Source organism: Microcaecilia unicolor, chromosome 6 (genome assembly GCF_901765095.1).
Source record: "Microcaecilia unicolor chromosome 6, aMicUni1.1, whole genome shotgun sequence".
NCBI classification, from domain to species: Eukaryota; Metazoa; Chordata; class Amphibia; order Gymnophiona; family Siphonopidae; genus Microcaecilia; species Microcaecilia unicolor.
Window position 1 is genome coordinate 98,244,833 of NC_044036.1, and position 25,396 is coordinate 98,270,228.

General features: G+C 43.1%; 1 protein-coding gene across 1 annotated transcript in view; it reads right to left on the bottom strand.

Annotated features, from left to right (window-relative positions):
* Nucleotides 1-689: 689 nt before the first annotated feature.
* Nucleotides 690-25,396, bottom strand: part of TDRD5 (tudor domain containing 5) — a 158,198-nt gene continuing 133,491 nt past the window's right edge. Inside the window, exons 15-18 of the mRNA XM_030208004.1 lie at nucleotides 20,277-20,531; nucleotides 17,281-17,424; nucleotides 5,301-5,562; nucleotides 690-1,351 (exon numbers count right to left, since the gene is read on the bottom strand). Of these exons, the coding sequence (XP_030063864.1) occupies nucleotides 1,092-1,351; nucleotides 5,301-5,562; nucleotides 17,281-17,424; nucleotides 20,277-20,531 (921 nt within the window). The 3' untranslated portion in view covers nucleotides 690-1,091. The remainder of the gene's footprint in view (nucleotides 1,352-5,300; nucleotides 5,563-17,280; nucleotides 17,425-20,276; nucleotides 20,532-25,396) is intronic.

Genomic DNA, 25,396 nt, shown 5'->3' on the forward strand with positions numbered 1-25,396 from the left:
AGTACTAAAGTAAGATAATGAACATATAGATAACGTTTAAACAGCAATATGTAGATGATGATAAAGAATAATTAGTGTCTATGAGTCTTGTTAAATCAGGAGTTAAACAGATTATGTTGAACCTGGAGAATAAGCCTTCTTGAACAGGACGGACTTCAATAAGGGCAGAGGTGACTGCAAAATTCACATTCTTCCTACTCTTTCTTTTCTTGCCCAGGGAATCATGCCACTTTTTTCAATATGCGATGTTAGGTACCCATTACTAAGTTGCAATATATCCTTAACAAGATTCTCTCTTTACAATATACAGCCAAACTGCTGACAATTAACTAAACATCTTAACTGGCATAATTGCAATTCAGTTAATTTATAGTAATCTTCAACACAATATCTGACATTTCCAGGGCTTTTTTTTGAGGGGGTACTGAGTACCAGCACCTTTTCCATTGTCTGCTAAAATTGATCCATGGACACCAAGTTTTAATGAAAAGCTCTACAAATCAATTCTGTGTTGTCATAGATTCTGTAACTGGTTGCAGGGGGCCTGGCTATTATGGGGTGGGTCCCTCAGTGATCACCTCACTCCTGAAGGGTGGCCTAGCATTTCAGTACCGGCACCTTTTTTGCTAGAAAAAAATGCACTGGACATTTCCATCATGCTTAGGCCATTGCACTGATTTATTCCGCAATTATTTATTATACTTATACAATAATCCTAATTCCTATTTCAACATTATTTTTTAAACTATAGAAAAAATTCAACAACATTAATAGTAGCAACTCAAACCCCAAACTAAGTTGTCCACCCCTGAAAAAAACAAACAGCAATGCTCTGTAAGAAAATGGAAGTATATATGGGCCATCTTAATCCTAATAACCAAATGAAAATTATTCTGCTCCACCAAACAGTTCTAAATCCTCAGCAAGGTATCAGTTTAGACAGCTTATTTACACCTTAATTATTAAAATCACCAAGTTTCCACGGAAATCTGCCTCGCTTTTAGATGTATGGGATGTAGTAATAGTTCATAACTCTTCAGCGTGAAAGGTTTGCAAAGTTTGCAGCCTCATTACTTCCTCCTGCTGTACTTTTATTTGTACTTCCAGTTCTCAGTAGTAGAAAACCACTGAAGCAGGCCACCAGCAGTGGCCAAGCGTGCAGCAGCTCCCAGAGACGCTGTCACAGTGCTACGAGGGACGCTGATCTGAGGAAATATCCGAGAGCCTGCTGGCTGCAATGATGACGTGTGTTCTTTGTCTATGTGCTGATGAGAGACACTGCCGTGGTGACTGGTACTAAAAGCTACAGTTTTACTGGTTGACAAGTAGTCTTTTCTCGGTGAATGGTTCCCTAGAAATGAAAATTAAAAAAAAAGAGAGAAACATTGGTTGGTGAGATGTATACTGACATTATATCATGATCAACGCCCCCTTGCACTTTTGGAAGTCAATTTTCAAACAGGATGGGTGCAGAACACTAGATCAAATAGAAGAGACATAACAAAATAAGGAAGCAGAAGAAAAAAGTGAATCTGTTTACCTGTAAAAAGTAAATTATGAAGAAAGGGGAGTTCACATCATACACATGGGTGACATCAGAAGAAAATGGTTTTCCAGAGCTTTTCAGGAGTTTCTAAAACTTCTCTGATAACATGTGACATTCAGGGAAGCATCTTTCAGCTCTACTGTTTTAACGGAACACTTGTTACAGGTAAGCAAATTTGCTTCCTCTAAAGCAGTTATTCATAGTTGCACATATGGGAATAAGGGGTTGGGGGGTGTCTTTTACTAAGGTGCGCTAGTGTTTTTAGAGCGCTAAAATTAGGTGTGCGCTAAATGCTAGAGCTGCCCATAGGATACACTGCTTAGTAAAAGACCCCCTAGATGTCTCTCTTCATGCTACCTAAGGAATATGCAAAAGAATTACATAAAAGAGGTCCATGTTTCCTTTATCTGTGCAGACAAGCTAACTCTCCAAAAATTGGAAACATCAGGATAAGAAACTGTGAAATGCTAGCGACTGCTCTTTTTCAAATGCCTCCGCTATCTCCTGCTATTAACCTTTATAGTAAAGATAGTGGCCAGGAAAAAACTGAAGCAGTACAGGATGGCACAACACTCCCTTTCTACCCCAACACCTATTTGCACATCTGAGATTTATGATTATGTATTTAGACAATTCTTCCTTATTTGCTTTTTTAGCAATTAAATTTACACCAGAATGTTTTGCGGCAACTAAGCTAATTGTGATTCTGCTTCAGTTTTGTTTTGAGCCAAGCTGGGGAGGGGAGAATTACTAGACAGAGTGCTAGCCAATACTCAAGACACATTCTGTGTCCTACTGGCACATAAAGAATAGATTTTGGCAGAATAAATGAATGTTTCTGAAAAGTGACTGTTTGGTTATTTATGAACACATTAAAACTAAATACAGCTACTTTGGTAGAGGTTTGGAAATTTGAAGCGGTCTATGGATTGCTGGATAAAATTGGATGGAATATCATTACTCCCATGGCTTAATCCTGATCTCATTATGAAGGACGAGACTGCAGAGGTGGAAGAGGAGGATCTCACTGCTGTTGTTTAGGCACTGGGTTTATCCAGGCTGGACTACTGCAATGTGGTCTATGGAAGCCTTGTGCAAAAACAGTTATACCAATTGCCGTTCCAGCATATACAGTGGTGGAAATAAGTATTTGATCCCTTGCTGATTTTGTAAGTTTGCCCACTGACAAAGACATGAGCAGCCCATAATTGAAGGGTAGGTTATTGGTAACAGTGAGAGATAGCACATCACAAATTAAATCCGGAAAATCACATTGTGGAAAGTATATGAATTTATTTGCATTCTGCAGAGGGAAATAAGTATTTGATCCCCCACCAACCAGTAAGAGATCTGGCCCCTACAGACCAGGTAGATGCTCCAAATCAACTCGTTACCTGCATGACAGACAGCTGTCGGCAATGGTCACCTGTATGAAAGACACCTGTCCACAGACTCAGTGAATCAGTCAGACTCTAACCTCTACAAAATGGCCAAGAGCAAGGAGCTGTCTAAGGATGTCAGGGACAAGATCATACACCTGCACAAGGCTGGAATGGGCTACAAAACCATCAGTAAGACGCTGGGCGAGAAGGAGACAACTGTTGGTGCCATAGTAAGAAAATGGAAGAAGTACAAAATGACTGTCAATCGACAAAGATCTGGGGCTCCACGCAAAATCTCACCTCGTGGGGTATCCTTGATCATGAGGAAGGTTAGAAATCAGCCTACAACTACAAGGGGGGAACTTGTCAATGATCTCAAGGCAGCTGGGACCACTGTCACCACGAAAACCATTGGTAACACATTACGACATAACGGATTGCAATCCTGCAGTGCCCGCAAGGTCCCCCTGCTCCGGAAGGCACATGTGACGGCCCGTCTGAAGTTTGCCAGTGAACACCTGGATGATGCCGAGAGTGATTGGGAGAAGGTGCTGTGGTCAGATGAGACAAAAATTGAGCTCTTTGGCATGAACTCAACTCGCCGTGTTTGGAGGAAGAGAAATGCTGCCTATGACCCAAAGAACACCGTCCCCACTGTCAAGCATGGAGGTGGAAATGTTATGTTTTGGGGGTGTTTCTCTGCTAAGGGCACAGGACTACTTCACCGCATCAATGGGAGAATGGATGGGGCCATGTACCGTACAATTCTGAGTGACAACCTCCTTCCCTCCGCCAGGGCCTTAAAAATGGGTCGTGGCTGGGTCTTCCAGCACAACAATGACCCAAAACATACAGCCAAGGCAACAAAGGAGTGGCTCAGGAAGAAGCACATTAGGGTCATGGAGTGGCCTAGCCAGTCACCAGACCTTAATCCCATTGAAAACTTATGGAGGGAGCTGAAGCTGCGAGTTGCCAAGCGACAGCCCAGAACTCTTAATGATTTAGAGATGATCTGCAAAGAGGAGTGGACCAAAATTCCTCCTGACATGTGTGCAAACCTCATCATCAACTACAGAAGACGTCTGACCGCTGTGCTTGCCAACAAGGGTTTTGCCACCAAGTATTAGGTCTTGTTTGCCAGAGGGATTAAATACTTATTTCCCTCTGCAGAATGCAAATAAATTCATATACTTTCCACAATGTGATTTTCCGGATTTAATTTGTGATGTGCTATCTCTCACTGTTACCAATAACCTACCCTTCAATTATGGGCTGCTCATGTCTTTGTCAGTGGGCAAACTTACAAAATCAGCAAGGGATCAAATACTTATTTCCACCACTGTCGTGGAAAGAACTGTAGAAGGCCCAAGTAAAAGGGACCATATGTCTCTCTCGATGAAGATGTTGCACTGGTTGTCAACTGAAGCTAAGTATAAGGTTTAAATTAAGCATGTTTGTAAAGCATTAGACTATTAAGGGCCTTTCTATTTGCACAACAGGTTATCATCCAGAACATTAACTTTGATCAACACAAAAGTGCATATCCCTGCTTGGTTGAAGCATACTCAGCTGTAGAATGGCTCACCCCATATACCGTGCCAGCAAAAAGAATATCAGGTCTTTTGGAAACAGGCTACGGCTTGTTTCTCCCCCCCCCCCCCCCCCCCCCAAAAAAAAAATATATGCTGGAAATGGTTGCGTCAAAGTGAAGACAGAAGTTAGAAACAGTGGTGATGGTGGTGATGATTGGGTGAAGGGGTGTTGATGTATTTTATGAAGTTTTATTTGGTACAGAATGGATTTTATTGTGTGTAGATAAGGCTATTGATTTTACAGTCTGTCTCCCAGAAGCAACACTTAAAGCCACACATAAAGGCACCTTCGAAGCTTCTCTAATCCCCACCCCTACTACAATGCATGGGGAACCAAATAACCCTACTGAGGCACAGCATGTACTAAATGTGCAACGTACAAACCCCATCACCTCCTCTGACAAATGTACGCTGGAAAAAATTATGTAAAAGGTCTGTATCTAAGCATCCATTTGTCAGACATGACACCACCAATGAAGGGATGAAAAATCATCTAAAAATAAGAGGGACATCTCAGATGAGTTCAAAAACCATAACGATTAGGTCAGTATTTTCAAAGCGTGCCCCCCTTCCCCCCTACTGCTTTACTACACAGACACTGTTCCAGAATGTAGGCCTATAACATTCAAAAAGTTCCAAAAATTTTCCAAGCTTAAAGTCATATAAGTCATTACATCTTGATTCATTTAGATGAATAACTTGATGGTTACTTTGTTTTCTGAGTAAACAAAAACTAAGTACTTTACACCATTGTTAACACTGATCTTAGTGATGTTTTACCATTATGCCCACTCTCTGTAGCCAGTAGCTGAAGCTGTCTGGATGACTCTTGTGATACTGAACGTGTCTCAGATACTGTCTGCTGTGACTCGGGCTCAACAGGTTGCTTAAGCGGCATCTGCCCTAAGTGAGGCTCCTCTGTTTGCTTAGCTGGCGTCTGTGGAGGGCTTTGCTGTTTGGAATGTAATAAGGAGATATAGCACTCTTCAAGATATTTCGTCAGAACAGCAGACTCTGTGGAATCCCCCATAAAGCTGGGTGACTGTGTTCAAAATGGTAAAAGATTAAAAAAACAACAACAACAACACAAATTAGTCAGAATACAGTATTTAAGAATTAAGAAGCCTTTAGTGAAGGAAATGTTACAATTTTTTGCTCATTCGGGGAGGGGGATGGCAGATAGCAAGGAGCACATCAGCCATTTTCACAAATATATTAATATCGCCAAAAAGTGACTTTTTATGTACAGACTTCAAAATAAAATTAACTAGCTTACTTTTTTTTGTGACTATACAGAACATTCTCTAAGAGTGAGCAAATTTCCATCCAAACTTTAGATGGGGTCCCCTGTTAAGTTGCATCTCATATCTACTTACACATATACATAATATATACGCAGTATGGGTGTAATTTTATACAGCATTTTCCACATGTAAAGCCTATTTAACATGTAGAAAAAGGCTTGTAAAACTGCATGACTGCGTATGTGCATAGAAAGTACATGCTCAGAAAATGCATAGAGGCATGTCTTGAGTGGAACAGAGGCAGAGTTGGGATGTATAAACATATTTTATATAAAATGACACACAAATACCTTTTTTTGGAGATAGTGTAAACCTGTGCATTTACATTTGGCTCTAGAATCTTATCTTAAAGGCACAAAAGTGCCTAGATTGCCTTTTTATAAAACAGCTTAAAATAGGTGCTTTTTTGAACATCTTATATAACATCCTGTCATGTATATACATATGTAATATGCACACATGTATATATATATATTGCTTTTGACTCGTAACCACTTGTAACCACTCGCCTCCACCTTCCCTCCTCTCTTCCTTCCCGTTCACATTAATTGATTTGATTACTTTATTTATTTTTTGTCTATTAGATTGTAAGCTCTTTGAGCAGGGACTGTCTTTCTTCTATGTTTGTGCAGCGCTGCGTATGCCTTGTAGCACTATAGAAATGCTAAATAGTAGTAGTAGTAGTAATATGAAAGATATCCTGGATTCTTGGCTTTGTGTTAAAAAAAATTCTTGAACTGGTTGCCAACAGCTCAATGGCCCAATTTTGGTTCTCTTTAAATTATTGAAAGTAGTAAACACAAACAGAGATACACACACCATACTCAGAGAAAGAAACAGACACCAAAACATCACACCCTCCCGCTCTGGAACAGAAGTACCACCCTACACCCACTGTGTGGAGACTCAGATAAATCATACAACATACACTGATAGACCACAACAGACAAACAGAGATCCCACATCCAGACAGAACAGCCATGTAATTCATATTAGCTCATATTTTAAAAACTGAATTTCAGTTCAGCGTCCCACCACTAGCTTTTCACTATGCTCCTCCCTTTTACATTTTTGCCTCACTGTTACTTTAGAAATTATTTATATGGCGATAGACCTTACAAATGAAGAAAGAGAACACTAACCACCATAATCATACAAGATCAATAATCCATGCAGGTTGATTTGTATTTGAGTCCTTTGCAGCTTGGACATCATGCATTTCAACTAAAACTCAACAAGGAAAAAACACACTGTCTCATCCCAACACAGCACAGACAACCCCACAATTATCAACACCCCAGACTATACCCTCCCTATCTCAGACAGCCTGAAAATCTTTGGAGTTACAATAGACCGCAATTTAACACTAGAGAGCCAAGTGACATCCATGACAAAGAAAATGTTCCACTCAATGTGGAAGCTCAAACGTGTGAAGCAATTCTTCCTGAGGGAAACATTTCACAACCTGGTACAATCAATGATACTAAGCCACGTAGACTAGTGCAATGGAATTTATGCGGGTTGTAAAGAACAAACCTTAAAGAAACTCCAGACTGCTCAAAACACAGCAGCTAGGCTTATCTTCGGAAAAACGCAATTTGAAAGTGCAAAACCCCTCCGCGAAAAACTACATTGGCTCCCAATCAAAGAACGCATTGCTTTCAAAATCTGCACCCTGGTTCACAAAATCATCTACGGTGAAGCCCAGGGATACATGACAGACTTGATCGACCTACCAACTAGAAACACATGTGAATCAACACGAATGTACCTAAATCTGCACTACAAGCTGCAAAGGAAATACAAATCAGCCTACGCACCCAGTTTTTCCTACATAAGCGCATAACTGTGGAACGCATTACCAAAAACCTTGAAATCTATGTACGACCACCTAAACTTCCGGAAAACACTAAAAACCAACTTCTTTAAAAAGGCATACCCTACCGATTCATCATAAATGCCTGATCTCTGCAACACAACAAAACTAAAGAATGTAATGGATATAACACAAATCTTCCGTTAGACGATGCCCTAATGTGGTTGTGCCACATGAACTTTTATCTTACCACAATATCACATTGTATTTGTTCACACCGGAGTCAACAAACGCCTCTCCATTACTATGTAAGCCACATTAAGCCTACAAATAGGTGGGAAAATGTGGGATACAAATGTAACAAATAAATAAATAAATTATAAATAGGATTTGATTACTAAGTCTAGAGGGGACCATGTGCTTTAAAACAAAAGGCCAAGCACTGACTCCAGGGAATTCTCATTGATTTGCTGACCTTCCTTTTCTGAGAGATTTGTTTAGTACTAAAATCTGTTTGGTACAAATTTCTACTGATTAAATAAAAAAAGACAAAAAAAAAAGCGCAAAATTGCTTAGCTGTAAAAGAAGTTCTCCAAAGACTGTCAGATAGATCAGCTATACAAGTGGGCAACGTCAGCCAATGCTGCATATACAAAATTATCAAGTTTTCTCAGTTTTATCTAACTAGCTGTGCTTCAACTGTATTGGAGGGAAGGAGGGGGATAAGTTATTTTCTCCACTGACAAGTATAGTAATATCAGCTTTGCAAATGGGGACTCCCAAGTCGAGACTGTTATTTAGCACATACAACTGAATCTGTAATGTATGGCAAGAACCAGAGTTAAGAAGTGAGGCCATGGTGATCAATTCCCCATGCTGTTCCGAAACACCACTGTAAAAATAGCACCAGAACGCAGAGAATTAACTCAACACTAATAACATGAAAATTTAGGCACATTATTAACGCTGATCATCGGGGGAGGGGGGGGAGTGCGGGAGGGTTGTGCCTGGGCATGTGCTCAGGAATAATCCTCTTGCACTTGTCTGACAGGTTCAAAATGGCGGCACCCTGCCCAGTGCATTCCAGGATGCGCTGGGCAGGGTGCCACCATTTTGGAGGCGGCACTGGAAGGAGGAGGGTGGGGGGTCTATTGCCCAGTGGGCCACCAAGGAGTTATTTTTTGTGTCAGGGGGAGGGGGATGTGTGAGGAAGCTGATATCTGCCGAACCTCAGCCCCCCTATGCTCTCGTGTCGGGGGGGAGGCACTAGATCACCAGGGACTTAGCCATTGGGGGAGGGGGTCCATTGGGCCCCTAAGACTGACGGTGGCAGCCTGGGCTGCCTGGCTTGAATGGGGTGGGGGACACAGCTTAACCCTAACGCCAGCTCTGATCTGGCACACGGTTAAGGCGCTATTCTGCCCATATGATCAGAGTGCTACTACTACTACTACTACTATTTAGCATTTCTATAGCGCTACAAGGTATACGCAGCGCTGCACAAACATAGAAGAAAGACAGTCCCTGCTCAAAGAGCTTACAATCTATAGACAAAAATAAATAAAGTAAGCAAATCAAATCAATTAATGTGAACGGGAAGGAAGAGAGGAGGGTAGGTGGAGGCGAGTGGTTACAAGTGGTTACGAGTCAAAAGCAATGTTAAAGAGGTGGGCTTTCAGTCTAGATTTAAAGGTGGCCAAGGATGGGGCAAGACGTAGGGGCTCAGGAAGTTTATTCCAGGTGTAGGGTGCAGCGAGACAGAAGGCGCGAAGTCTGGAGTTGGCAGTAGTGGAGAAGGGAACAGATAAGAAGGATTTATCCATGGAGCGGAGTGCACGGGAAGGGGTGTAGGGAAGGACGAGTGTGGAGAGATACTGGGGAGCAGCAGAGTGAATACATTTATAGGTTAGTAGAAGAAGTTTGAACAGGATGCGAAAACGGATAGGGAGCCAGTGAAGGGTCTTGAGGAGAGGGGTAGTATGAGTAAAGCGACCCTGGCGGAAGATGAGACGGACAGCAGAGTTTTGAACCGACTGGAGAGGGGAGAGGTGACTAAGTGGGAGGCCAGCAAGAAGCAGATTGCAGTAGTCTAAACGAGAGGTGACAAGGGTGTGGATGAGGGTTTTGGTAGAGTGCTCGGAAAGAAAGGGGCGGATTTTACGGATGTTGTAAAGAAAGAAACGACAGGTCTTGGCGGTCTGCTGGATATGAGCAGAGAAGGAGAGAGAAGAGTCAAAGATGACCCCAAGGTTTTGAGCTGAGGAGACAGGGAGAATGAGAGAGCCATCAACAGAAATAGAAAACGGGGGGAGCGAGGAGGTGGGTTTGGGGGGGAAAATGAGAAGCTCGGTTTTGGTCATATTTAATTTCAGGTGGCGTTGAGACATCCAGACAGCAATGTCAGACAAGCACGCTGAAACTTTGGTTTGGATGCAAGGTGAGATATCAGGGGTAGAAAGGTAGATTTGGGAGTCATCAGCATAGAGATGGTAGGAAAAGCCATGGGATGAGATTAATGAACCAAGGGAAGAAGTGTAGATAGAAAAGAGGAGGGGACCAAGAACAGAACCCTGAGGTACGCCGACAGGCAGAGGGATAGAAGTAGAAGAGGATCCACCAGAGTGAACACTAAAGGTGCGGAGGGAGAGGTAGGAAGAGAACCAGGAAAGGACAGAGCCCTGGAATCCAAGTGAGAACAGGGTATCGAGAAGTATGCTGTGATCGACAGTGTCAAAAGCAGCGGAAAGATCAAGAAGAATGAGGATGGAATATTGACCTCTGGATTTAGCCAGTAATAGGTCATTGGAGACTTTAGTAAGCGCAGTTTCGGTTGAGTGGAGAGGGCGAAAACCAGATTGTAATGGGTCAAGAATAGCATGTGAGGAGAGAAAATCAAGGCAGCGGCGGTGAACAGCACGCTCAAGTAATTTGGAGAGAAAAGGAAGGAGGGAGATGGGTCGGTAATTAGAGGGACAAGTAGGGTCAAGTGAAGGCTTCTTAAGGAGAGGTGTGACCACAGCATGTTTAAAGGCAGCAGGGACAGTTGCAGTGGAAAGTGAGAGGTTGAGGATGTGACAGATAAAAGGAATAAGAGTAGGAGAGATGGCATTAAGAAGGTGGGTGGGAATGGGATCAGAGTAACAGGTGGTACATTTTGAGGAAGAAAGGAGAAGTGTAGTTTCCTCAATAGTAACTTCAGGAAAGGAGGAAAGGGAATGAGGGGAAGGAGAGAGAGGGGGACGGACTAGTGGAGGGAGAGGTGGTGAGGTAGAGAAAGCAAGGTTTATCTTTTGAACCTTGTTGTGAAAGAATTCAGCAAGGGTCTGAGGAGATAATGAAGGGGGAGTTGGGGGAGGGGGCACCTTGAGGAGAGAGTTCAATGTGGTGAAGAGAAGTCGAGGATTAGAGCCAAGAGAGTTGGTCAGTTGGAGTGCTGTTCTCTGATCATATGGGTGGAGTACCGCAGTGCTCATTTAAATCTAGTTTTCCTTCTCAACTGCTGTGCTTTCATTCCTATTTCTTGAGTTATACGCCTGCTTGGTTATAACAGAAAAAGATATCCAGTTGGGGTCATATTTCTATTTGACAGACTTAGCCTGATTATATCATGGGAAATGCACAATTGAGAATTTTTCTGTTGCACCTTCATCATCCTTTCAGAATAACATTCAAGCCCCATTTACAACTTCAAATGTGAACTGCTTGCTTATCCTTCTATGAAGGAGATGTGGGAAAAAAGATGGTAAAACAATGGATTAAGGTGACAGTCCAGTACTATCTTAGGATGTAATTTAAGATAGATCAGGGTTCTCAACTCAGTCCTTGGGACAGTCAGTTTTCAGCATATTCACAATGAATATACATTGAGATGGATTTAAATGGAACGGAGGTACTGCATTAAAATTCTTATCACACATATTTTATTGCAGAAATCCTGAAAACCTGACTGTCCTGAGGACTGGGCTGAGAACTCCTGGGATAGATGTACAAATACTATTCTGTTGGCATGGAATTGAGTATAATGGGGGAAAGTCTGCCAGGAACTTGAGTTTGCCATTCTTCTAAAAGAAATAATCGCAACAAGGAATAAGAACTTCCAGGACAGAAATTTTAGATGGGTGGCTTCCCTTGTTTTAAAGGTGCTTTTATGAGTTCAGTGAGGGCTAGAGATTGCCCTATAGGCTGTAGATGAGTTAGACCTTTCATAAACTAGAAAACACTGACCCAGAATCACAAATCTTAATAGCTTTTGATTCAGTGGCCGGAGAGGAATATGGAGATAACTCTCAGACTGAAGGCCGTCAAAATTCTCCCAGCTGCATGGCTGTTATTACTGAGCTCAAAAAACCCATACTGAAGCATGGAAGATTTCTTTCAGTTCCTCTGACTCATCACCATCAAATATTATTTCTGGAACTGGGTGTCTCCCCCCACATCTTCCTCAGTGAAGACCGAAGCAAAAAATTAATTTAGTCTCTCAACGATGGCCTTGTACACCCCGTGTGCCCCTTTAATCCTTCAATCATCTAGCAGTCCAACTGATTATTTTACCAGTTTCTTGCTTCAAATGTACCTAAAGTTTTTATGATGTGTTTCTGCCTCCGAGGCAAGCTTCTTTTCAAAGTTTCTCTCTAGTTTCCTTATCAGCGCTCTGCATTTCAATTGGTATTCCTTATGCTGTTTCCTTTTATCTTCAGTTTTAGATCCTTTTTTCTGAAGAATTTCCTTTTAGCTCCAATAGCCTCCTTTACCTCACTTTTCAACCATGCCAGCTGTCAATTGGCCTTTCTTCTCCCTTTAATACATGGAACATATCTGGTCTTGGCTTCCAGGATGGTATTTTTGATCAGAGTTCACGCCTGATGTAAATTTTTGACCTTTGCAGCTGCTCCTCTAAGTTTCTTTTTACCAGTTCCCTCATTTTATTACACACTGTTTTTGAAAGTTAAATGCTAACATACTGAATGCCCCATGTGTATTTGTTCCAGTTATTAAATAAAATTTGATCATGTTATCATCACTGTTATCAAGTAGCCCCAGCACTGCTACCTCTTGCACTACATCATGTGGTCCACTAAGGGTTAGATCTAGAACTGCTGTTCCTGAACCAGCGGGTTCCATAAAACAGTCCTTTATTTATCTATGAATACTTCTCTAGCATGCCCTGGTGATACATTTGTCTAGTCAACACTGGGGATCACCCACAATTTTTGTGCTAGCTAACTTGTTAGCTTCCCTAATTTCTGCTACCATTTCAACATGTCTGATCGTTCTGGCCAGGCAGACTGTAGTATATACTCCTCCACCAATTTCATCATTCCAATATAAGTTGGGACACCTCTTCCTTCCACCAAGTTTCAGAGATGCCTATTGTATCTACCCTTTCATTTAGTACTATATATTTTAACTCTTCCATCTTTATATTTTAGGCTTCGGGCATTTGTGTACAAATAATTGGAAGAAAAAAAACCTGTTTGAAGTTAACAATTTGCTCAGCAGTTGATAGTGAATTTGCAATCCTACAAGTCTGTCTACTCTTTATTTAAAGTCACTTGGTTTATTGCAACCTATCAGGACACCCTAATTTCTCTGTTTTGGTGATCTCCTTCAAAGATACCTTGTTCCGAACCATGCACTTTTGAGTGACTGTTGGACTTTCCCCAGGTTCTAGTTTAAAAGTTGTATTAGCTCCTTTTTAAATGTTGATGCCAGCAGCCTGGTTCCACCCTAGTTAAGGAGGAGCCCATCTTTCTGGAACAGACTCCCCATTTCCCAGAATGTTGCCCAGTTCTAACAAATCTAAATCCTTTCTCCCTGCACCATCATTGCATCCACTCATTGAGACTCTGAATCTCTACCTGACCTTGGTTCTTGCGCATGGATCAGGCAGCATTTCTGAGAAAGCTACTATGCAAGTTCTGAATTTTAACTTTCTATCTAAAAGCATAAGTTTGGCTTCCAGAACCTCCTTCCCACCTATGTCATTAGTACCCACATGTACCAAGACAACTGGCTCCTCCCCAGCATTGTCTGAAAACTAATCTAGGAGATGTATGAGATCCATCACCTTTACATCAGGCAGGCAAGTGACCAAACAATCCAAACATCCATCAGTCACCCAGCTATTTACATACATTATGATAAAATCACCAATTATAACATCTGTCCTAACCCCTGCCACCTGGGCACATGCCTTTGAAGACTCAAACAAAGAATGGATCCACAGGGCATCCTTGTAAGGTACAAGGTTCTCAGCGCATACGTCTAGTAGCGCTTTAGAAATGATAAGTAGTAGTAATCGTAAATGCTGCCTTTCCTATCACCTGGCTGGTAAGGTTGAAAAAGAAAATTGCTGGAAGACCAAAATATTTCAATCAATACCATATTGCATCCAGGAATCTAGTTCTGGCTAAAGAAACATGTGTTGATTTGGGTTTCTCCACAGCTAACCTTTTAGGTTTGACATTTCCAGTCTTACAAAAAACATTTTTTGTAAGATATTCATCAAACAGCAGCTTGCCCCTAAGGAACACTGAGACAAGTTTTGGAGGTGATAGCAGATCAATTCTCTAACCAGGTCTTTTGCAGGAGGTTCTAATATCATCACCTTACCCGATGAAAGGCTTCAGCTGATTCTCAAGTACTACCAGTGCAGGAATACCCTGGCAATATAGGATAGCTCTCCCACTTATTATCACACATAGTGCCGAACTCCAACCTACAGTAAGTTTTTTTTGTTTGTTTTTATAAACAGCTAATAGGAAAACATCCTACTAAGGTTCCTAAATAGGATAAGCTAGAACAGGCTCAGGATAGAGGTTTACCACTGCTCTACCCACTTCTAGACCTACTTCCAAAGCGCCTCACTGCGGAAACTCAGCTGCTTGTATGGACTAAAGAACTGGCAAAAGCATTTGAATGTTACAGAATTTCTTGTAAAATTAGATCCCCTACTGAAGCCAGCTCTTGGATCGTGGGAGATGCAATACTTAATATTGCAATAGATCTCCATTTACAGGGGAGCCATCACACCATATTTCTGGAGTCACTGTCGCTTTCCTGGGGGGGGGGGGGGGGTGGAAGAGGAGGAGAATCTGAGCAGCAAGAAAGCTTGGAAGGAATGGATAAAGAGACGGGATAGTTGAGACATACTAGTCTACTCAGATTGCTGGCTGAAATACCTGAACTATAGGAGAGAGGGAGAGGCAGGACGGATTACACTGACAAAAAATAACAAAAAAAGTTGCTGCAGAGAGGGTCCAAGATGGCAGTTTGAACAAATGCAGAAGCAGGTGGCTCTGTGCTTGATGTCGCCAGTTGTGGGAGGTTCATCGTAAAGTGCAAGAGAAAGATTGCAAATTTACCCGTCAGAGATGGCATCTTCTCCCAGCTTAGTGTAGCAGACTCTAACATGCTTGTGCTCCCAATCGCCAGAGTTATATCTCAGGAGATGGAGCATGATGGAAGAATTTCAGCTCAAGGGTTTTGTAAATTATACTGAGCCCCAAGACTCCCCTCAGACCCAGAAACGAAGGCGAAGTAGTGTCAGTGGTAGCAGTGGATGTTGCTTGGTGGGATACTACAGAGCACCTTCAGAATCAGACTGCCACTGTAGGACTTAATGCTCCTAGGTGAGTGGAAAAGATCTGCTACCATCTAAATCTGGTGGAGAGCTCTAGAGCTGTGAGGGAAGCAAAAACCTTGGAAAGTAATTCTGGAACAGTTGAGAGACCCCCTTTGGAATTTGGCGTAGTCCTTGTTGAATCATATATAGACAGACTTGTGAAAAGCTCCTGAACCCCTCCAAATGCAAGCAGCGTGGAGAGGTTTCTGCAAAGCAAGGGGAAAGACTGAGTGCTGGAACTGCAGATAGACGTGTTGAAATCTGGACACGTGACTTTAATGAAGGATAGCTTAGCTCGGTTTAAAAAAGGTTTGGAAACTTCCTAAAAGAAAAGTCCATAAGCCATTATTAAAATGAACTTGGGGAAAATCCACTGCTTATTTCTAGGATAAGTAGCATAAAATCTATTTTACTGTTTTGGGATCTTGCCAGGTACTTGTAACCTGGATTGGACACTGTTGAAAACAGGACGCTGGGCTTGATGGACCTTGTCCCAGTATGGCAATACTTTACATACTTATCTGGTAACCGAGCAGAAATTGGAGGCACTAGAAAATCATGATCGCCATCTCAATTTGAGGTTTTTAAATTTTCCCACCAAAAGGAGATGGAGACTTTGCAGATCCCCATTGACTCTGTGTCACCCACAACACGTGCTTATTACGTGGAGTGGAATGAGAATGCAACAGGCAGAGAAAGAGCTGACTGAAGCTCTTTCTCTGTTTTGACTTTTGCACTGGAGCTCAATCATAACTCTGTTCTTAGTCTGCATTTTTTGTCATAAAGACTTGTCCTTTCTGGGTTATAAAGTATTGATTATTTGTGACCTCTGCAGAGCTACTCAGTTTAAGGCATTTTTGGGTTATCATTCTCAACTTTTAATTCTGGAAAAGTGATTTTATCCCTGCAGTTTCCACATAAATTTAGTTACATTGTCTTGTAAATTGTATGTTTTTCTGGACCCAGAATACCTAAGGAATTTTATGAAAGCATGGACTCCCCCTAATCCTTTGGTAGTTTCTACTCCTATTAGTTTAAAGGTAGACCAAAAGTGCCTTTAATAAACATTATTAAAAAAAAAAAAAAAAGGAATATCTCTAGCACCTAGAGAGACTGACCAAATTTTGGTTTCGGCACCAAAACCAGGCCAAAATACAGGTTCCAGCTGAAAATGCCTGTATATTTTAGGCTGAATCCAAAAGTCTCTCTCCCCCCTCCCCCACCACCCATAAGCCCTCCCCAGGTGTACTTTAGGAAGCCCTGGTGGTCTAGTGACTTCTTCGGGGGGCTGGCGAGACTGCTGTGGGAGGTCCCGCCAGCCATCTTGCTGTCAGTGGAGGTGTGGGTAGTTTTGTTTTCTGCCGAATCTGAGCACCCAATTTTGGTCACAGATTTGCTTTCAGCAGAAACCAAATATCCTGGGTTCAGTTAGGCTCTACTGGCACTGCTGTCTAGGGGGTCCTTCCTTCTCACCAACTATAGTTTCTAGGACCTCTCATTACCTGTGATATTTCTTGAATGTTTTTTTCTCCTTTTTTGATCTGAACTGGATTCTCACTGCATTTCCTGTTTATTTCTGCCACAGAATGTATCTATCAGCTTATGCTTATCTTTAATAGAAATTGTATAAAAAGAAATAAAAACCTTGCAGCACAGGTTAGATTTCATCTTGGGAAAGGGCCAGGAAAATCTTGTTCCAATGGTGCCATCTGGCCTGCAGATCATAGTTTGGGGTCCTCTACCTGTAAGTATTAGGCTCCCCAAACTTGAATAAAATGTGAAATTTACTGCATTATTCAAAAGAATAACAGGCATGCAACCCTATAAAGTACTGGCTATTTAGATCTAGATCACACCTTTTCAATAGTAGCTTAACAAGAGTTACATTCAAGTTCCCTAAGCTACTCTGTCTTCTATGTAGAAATTACTATGGAAGAGAGCAGGAAAAGGCTTTGCATAAGATCAAACCCGTGGGAACTACACATCTAAACTGAAATTTGTTTAGTATTAATTTACCTGTAAAAATCCTGAATCTTCAGCTGCTCTTCCCAAATCATCTGACATCTGTTCACCCATTTTTGCTCTCCCTGTTTTATTTGAAGACACCCACGTATCCCATAGTTCTTCAGGATCCACTTTTGTGACAGGGTGGCATATAACCTATACACAAGAGCAAAGAAGATAAATTAAGGAGCAGAACAAGAGAAAAAAATAACAGAATTTTTTTTTTTAAAGAACATGCTGCTTCTAAACATGGAGGGAATACACAATAGAAAAAACCCCCCAGAATTATTTGGATAAAAATGCCTAATAGTTTATCAGTTTCAACTGTGTAATCTACAGGAAACAAATATTTAAAAGAAATCTAGGACTTTGCAACTGACAGCTCCATTACACTGATCCTCACCCTGTGAAGAGACGTGGCTCGTCAAAACAATAGTACCCAATATCTGTGCTTCCATCACATGTATTCTGTTACTGGTTTTATATCTCTTATTCTGTTCTAAACTGCTAGTGTTGGCTTTTTTGTGTGTGTGAATGTGCCAGTGGGCAAGTGACCCCTCTGTTTTACCTTTGAGCTCCTTGGCATCTGCCTGGCAATTGAAAACTTCCAAACTTCATTCTGCACTTCTTCCTCTGCTCCCCTCTTCCCCCCGCCCCCATCCCACTCTCCCACTGGATTACCTTGGAGCCCCAATACTTGATCTCTTCTTCTTCCCCCTTCCCGTCTACTTTTGCCATCACCTCACCCACCCTGCCATATCTGCACCCTCTTTGAATGGCACTACTGGAAGGATTCAGCCAAGATTCTAGGTATTACATTTGACTCGGCTTTGACCTTCAAACCTCACATAGATTCCATTCTCCGTACATCTTTCTTTGCTCTTCACTGTGTCCACTCTGTTCTGCCTGCTACTTCGTTACACCCACTCATTCATGCCTCGGTCATACCTCATTTGGATTATTGCAACTCTCTCTTTGCAAGATTACCCTTACAAAAGTATTAAACATCTCCACTTAATTCAATCAACGGTGGTTAAACTTCTCCACACCACACACTATTTCAATCATGTCTCTCCCCTTCTGATATCCGAACATTGGCTTCCCATCTCAACACACAAAGTTTAAATTACTACTACTGGTCTCAGATCCCCTCTGTCCCTCTCTATCTCAACAAGTTACTCATTCCTTATTCTCCTCTGCTGTCTCAGATCAGCTGATAACAATCTTCTCTCCTTACCACCACCATCTCTCGTTAGTCTTCACACTTGAGACTCTGCCTCCAGCTATTTGGGCCCCAAGCTTTGGAATGAACTCTCATGTCACATCAATGATCAACCTACTATTGCAACCTTCAAACAGGTATTACAAATTCACCTCTTCAGACATACATTTGACCTCCCACCATAATTGCTTTGTGTACATTGCTTTTCTAGTTTCCTTTTCTCGCTTCCCCCTCTCTCCCTAGCCCAATTCTGCCTCTCTCCCTCCTTCTCCCTTTCTTTTTACTTGAATTTTATAAACCGCTTCGAAGCCTGTGTTAGGTTCCTGCGATATATCAAGCAGATGGAATAAATAAATAAAACAAATTAATATCACTTTCCTACATGGCACTGCAAGGAGGGAAACATTACACAGCAGATCTCTAACATGGGGCCAATGCACAAATCTCAACATGCTAGGAACATCCAATTTTGACTGGTTCTACCCAGTTTAGCATGCATGTTATTTAGCGTGTAACACACAAAGGGATTCTACATCCATTTTACTGATCATGGTAGCAGGCAATGATACGCCTATGCAAATGTAGTACAACAAGTTGATTAATATTAAAATGAGCATTCCAAGCAATGCACAGCCATTTCTGAGTGATGCACAGAAAAGAATGCCTACCTTAAACATGCAAAATTTTCCATGAGGTCTGGAGCTGTCATTGTGTTAGGGCAACTTCTGGGAGGAGCACTCTGCTTGCATTTTTCAATAGCAAAACTTGTCCAAGAGCAGAGAACAGTTTATTTATTTATTGCATTTGTACCCCACATTTTCCCACCTATTTGCAGGCTCAATGTGGCTTACATAGTACCTTCAAAGGCGTTTGCCTAGTCGGTTGATAACAAGGTTGATACAAGGTTGTATAGTGATCAAATGAGTTAAACTGGAGGGTCGGAAGGGATGAAGATTGCGTGTTGTCCAGTATGATTATAGTCATGCTGTGTTGCTGGGAGAACAGGTTTACGTGGGTTCGTTGGGGTAGGCCATTTTGAAGAGGTTGGTTTTTAGTGATTTCCTGAAGTTCAGGTGTTCATGTATTGTTTTCACAGCTTTTGGGAGGGGAAGAGAAGAAGGGGGGGGGGGGCTTTAAGCAAGGAGAGTTTTTTCTATACCAAATTGCTCTGATGCTGGCTCCACCTTCCTCCTGCAGCTTACTTGCCTTCTCTCATTAGGCTGTCCCTGATGATTTTGCTTAGGAATCTCCTCTTGTTGCAAGTCCCCTCAGCTGACATTGTAGGAGTTTTCCCCCAGCTGACTGGATATCTGCTTGTTTCTCCGCCCCCCCCTCCCAGCTGACATCATAGGGGCAGACAGCCAAATGGCTGGGAAAAGCCCCTATGATGTCAGCTGGGGGGGGGGGGGGCTTTCATCAAGGAGGAGATTCCCAAGCAAAAATCTGGTGCAGCCTGAGGGAAGGCAAACAAGCTGCAGGAGGAAGGTGGAGCCAGAATCAGAGCACTGCAGGGGAAAAGAGACAGGGGGACAACAGAACCAGCAAGTAGTGAAGGAGAGAGTACAGCAGCGGAATATCCTGGGCATGCGCACATCATTGGCACTTACCAAGAGACCGTTCTGTGCATGTGCATGCAATTTCCTTTGAGCATCGCTGGCTGTTTAAAAATTGCAAACTTCTACTGTGGATCTAAATGGACACTTTTAATTTTTTAAAATGGGGACTTTTGAGTATTGGCCCCTCAGTGCTTCATCCCCCCTACTACCATCCTGACTCACATGCATACCTCTTGTTGTTTTGCTCTGCTTTGCAGCCGATTGACTTCCATTTCAGAAGACTTTCCAGAAAATCTCCCAGTTCCAGAAATTTGGTCTGAAGACCCCTTGATGACAGAGGACTGGTTAGGAGATGATACAGTCTCATCAGGGGCAGTACTGGTAGATACTTTAGCATCTAAAGGAAACCAGTTCTCATCCCAAACATCCAGACCTACAGAAACTGGCTCAAGGTATGGCAATTCCAGATTATTATCCTGTACTTCCTGAAAAATGGGACAGAAGGTAATTTTACAACAGATCACAGAAATAAAGGATAAAATGAACCTGCATCTTTTTTTGTTTTAAATAACCTACACACATTTTGTGACTGTACATGCACTCTTGTCGCAACTCCTCCTCAAAACATGCCTACGCCTGGGTCACATACAAATACATACCTACTTTGTCATACTTCATATGGGGGAGGGGGTAATTTTAAAGAGGAATTGTATACATGTATACTGGCATACATGTGCAAAAATATCCTTTATAGCAACTACTCCCTTAGTCAAACAGATATGGAAAAAATGACTTAGGTCTTACACTCCATTCCTGTCCCACTTGCTTTCCCACAAATTAAGCCCAAATGAAGATATAGTGCGAAGGTATTCAATGACTATTCAAGGAACATACATGGGTCAGATTTTCAGGATATCCAAATGACTATGCATGAGACAGATTTACATGCATATTATTTATTTTTTATTTTATTTACATTTGTACCCCGCGCTTTCCCACTCATGGCAGGCTCAATGCGACAATGGAGGGTTAAGTGACTTGCTCAGAGTCACAAGGAGCTGCCTGTGCCAGGAATCGAACTCAGTTCCTTAGGACCAAAGTCCACCACCCTAACCACTAGGCCACTCCTCCACTCCTATATTACTACCGTAGCTGTTTACAGATCTCTCAAATGCATATTCAATGGGAAAATCCTGAATGAAAATCCCATCTGTTTGTGACCCTTGAGCACCATCCGTGAAAATCACTGATCTAGTGTCTTACAATGAAACTACGAAGCCTGCACAAGACCAAAAACCATCTGCTCCTCTCTAGATGTTCTTTGAAAATGTTGGACAGATATTTTGCTTCAGTTAACCTTATCAGATCTGAAAAATATGATCTTCAAGGCCAATACAGTTGAACACAATCACAATCAGGAGATGAAAGGGGAAATTTGGACTTACCCGTTAATTTCCTTTCCTTGAGTCCTGCCAGTTCAGTTCAGATGAGTGGGTTATGTCCAGTGGTGTGCTGGGAAATTTTTAACAACTGGCTCTCTCCCTCTCTGGGTGTAGGCAGCCCTGCAATTTTTTTTTTTTTTTGGGGGGGGGGGGGGAGTGCATTCCTCTCTCCCTCCCCCCCCCCATGTGGAGATGCTAGGCCAGTGATGGCGAACCTTTCAGAGACCGAGTGCCCAAACAGCAACCCAAAATCTAATTACTCATCGCGAAGTGCCGGTACTCATTATGGGCGGGGTCACCACATGACTCCACCCCATGATAGCCACACACCCTTACACCAGCCATGGCGCATATAAACAGACATCATTGAAAATATTATACTAGTATAGGAGAAAAAAATAACATGATTTTCTTTCATTATAAATCATTTCTGTAAGTTATTACAGCTCCAGTATACCCAGTGCAAAATAAGACAGCAGATGTAAATTCTCAAATTGGACATATTCCAAACACTAAAATTAAAATAAAATGATTTTTTTCTACCTTTATTGTCTGGTGATTTTGTTTTTCTATCCATATTGGTCCTAGTCGCTGATTCTGCTGCTATCTGTTCTCTTAACTCTGTTTCCAGGGCTTCCTTTCCATTTATTTCTTTACTTTCCTCCTTTCTTCTTCATTTCCTGCCCTCCATCCATGTCCAGCAACCCTCCTGTCCCCTCCAGCCGCCCATGTCCAGCCACCCTCCTCTCCCCTCCAGACGCCCATGTCCAGCCACCCTCCTCTCTCCCCTACCCTCCCCTCCAGCCACCCTCCTCTCCCCCCTGCCCTCCCAGCGGCAGGCCTCCCTCCCACCCAGCACCAGGCCACCCAGCACCAAGCCTCCCTTCCTCCCACCCAGCACCAGGCCATGCACCCACCCAGCACTCCCACCCAAGCACCAGGCCTCCCACCCAAGCACCAGGCCACCCAAGCACCCAAGCCTCCTTCCCTCCCACCCAGCACCATGCCATCCACCCACCCAGCACTCCCACCCAAGCACCAGGCCTCCAACCCACCCAAGCACCAGGCAGGCCTCTCTCCCACCCACCCAAGCACCAGGCCATGCACCCACCCAGCACTCCCACCCAAGCCTCCCTCCCTCCCACCCAGCAACAGGCCACCCACCCAGCAACAGGCCTGCCTCCCTCCCACCCAAGCACCAGGCCATGCACTCACCCAGCACTCCCATCCAAGCACCAGGCCTCCCACCCAAGCACCAGGCCACCCAAGCACCCAAGCCTCCCACCCAGCACCAGGCCATCCACCCACCCAGCACTCCCACCCAAGCACCAGGCCTCCCACCCACCCAAACAGCAAGCAGGCAGGCAGGCCTCCCACCCACCCACCCAAGCACCAGGCAGGCCACCCACCCAAGCACCAGGCAGGCAGGCCACCCACCCACCCACCCAGCACTCCCACCCAAGCACCAGGCCGCACTCTCACCCAAGCACCAGGCCTCGCTCCCTCCCTCCCACCCGGCATCAAGCATTCCTCCCTCCCTCCCACCTGGCACCAGCCCGCCATCCCTCCCTTCCTCTGAACAAGAAGAAATTTAAAAGTCTTCCCTTGTCCAAGTAGGCGGCGTCAGCATCTGCAGTAGCAGCGAAAAGCGTGCTGCTGGTTCGGCGCGTCTTCAGCCTTCCGTCTCTCAAGCTCTCTGGTCCCGCCCTAACAGGAAATGAGGGCGGGACCAGAGAGCTTGAGAGACGGAAGGCTGAAGACGCGCCCGACCAGCAGCACGCTTTTCGCTGCTAATGCTGATGCCACCTACTCGGACAAGGGAAGACTTTTAAATTTCTTCGGGTTCGAAGGGAGGGATGGAGGCCGGGCGGGAGGGAGGGAGGAATGCTTGACGCCGGGTGGGTGGGAGGGCTAAGTTTTGGGTGAGGTGACCGGCGGCACGCGTGCCATAGGTTCGCCATCACCGTGCTAGGCATACCATTGCTGGATGGGATGCCGAGCACCACTAGCCAAATAAATGGACTGCTGTCACTCCTCACTGCTCATTTCTGGCTCTGAGGATGCTAGAGAGGGAGGGCTCTGGTTAAAGAGAAGCAAAATGTACTTAATGTTGCCATTTGTACAGGCAAGTTCATAGGGCCATCAGGGGGAGGGGGAATGTGATAAAATTAATGCAAGTTAAGGAAGTAAGAGAGACTTTGAAAAGAAGATTGTGTTGGAGACAAAAACACATAGTAAATACTTTTTTAGGTATATTAGGGAAGGGAAATGGGACTTGATATACCACCTTTCTGAGGTTTTTGCAACTACATTCAAAGTGGTTTACATATATTCAGGTACTTATTTTGTACCAGGGGCAATGGAGGGTTAAGTGACTTGCCCAGAGTCACAAGGAGCTACAGTGGGAATTGAACTCAGTTCCCCAGGATCAAAGTCCACTGCACTAACCACTAGGCTACTCCTCCACTCCATATTAGAAGCAAGAAGACAGCAAGTGAATCAGTTGGACTGCTAGATGACTGAGAGGTAAAAAAGGGGCACTCAGGGAAGACAAGGCCATAGAGGAGAGATTAAATGAATTCTTTGCTTCAGTCTTCACTGAGGAAGATGTGGAAGAGATAGATACCAGTACCAGAAATGGTATTCAATGCCGACAAGTCAGAGAAACTGAAACATATCTATGTAAACCTGGAAGATGTAATGGGGAAATCTGAAAAACTAGCAAATTGCCTGGACCAGATGGTATATATCCCAGAGTACTGATAGAATTGAATAATGAACTTGCAGAACTATTGTTAATATGTAATTCATCTTTAAAATTAAGCATGGTATTGGAAGATTGGAGGGTGGCCAATGTAAAGTCAATTTTTAAAAAAGGTTCCAGAGGTGATCCAGGAAATTATACATCAGTGAGCCTGACGTTGGTATCAGGCAAAATGGTAGAGATTACTATGTTCAAACCTGTTTATTGACGTAAAATCCAGAAAATACAAACAGAACACTGCAACAGGAATATGATACTGGTGTAACAAACAAGTTTCCAACCTTTCTTCTGTCGTCAATAGGTTTCTCTTTTATCCCCAAACAGCCTGCCCCTCCCCCTCCCACCCATACCCCTCTTGTTTATGCTTCCATCTTTTTATTGATGACAAAATACATGAACTGCTTATACAACCGTATCTCCCCAATACTCTTGATATCCAATTACAGTAATCCCTTTTGAAATAACATCAACGCCATCAACTCTGCTTATTATCCCCACCGCTCCCCCTCCCCCCAATCCCTTCCCTCCCTCCACCCCACCTCCATCTTTATTACATACAGCAAGTCTCGAGTTACCCCTTGAAACAACCACGCCTAGAGTGAAGCAACTATGGATTCCACAAGCAACCTACTACTCCCCTTCCCCCTCTACCTTCCCCTTGGAAGAGACTATTATAAAGAACAAAATTACAGAGCAAATACATAAGCAGAGATTAATGAGACAAAGCTAACATGGATTTAGTGAAGTGAAATCTTTCCTCACCAATCTAGTACATTTCTTTGAAGGGGTGAATAGACATCTGGATAAAACTGAGCTGGTCGATATTGTGTACTGCTTGAGTTCATTGTCAGAGCAGGGACTTAAGAATCTTAATAGAATTTGAGTGTCTGAGCCTAAGGTACAACAAACAGTTCCACTGTCCTGGAGCCTAGGACCTGCCGAAAGGATCATTCTGAGGAAGAACATGGAAAAAGGAGATTTGGGCACTGGGCTTGAAGTTTTGAGCCTCTGATGTCCAAGACCACATTTTTCTAATGAGACAAGAGGGTTCCCCCTATGCTCCAGAAACTAGGAAGGTCAAAATTGCTTTTCATGATAACTGTCAGCACAGGGGTCCACCCTTGCAGAACCCTGACTAATATCA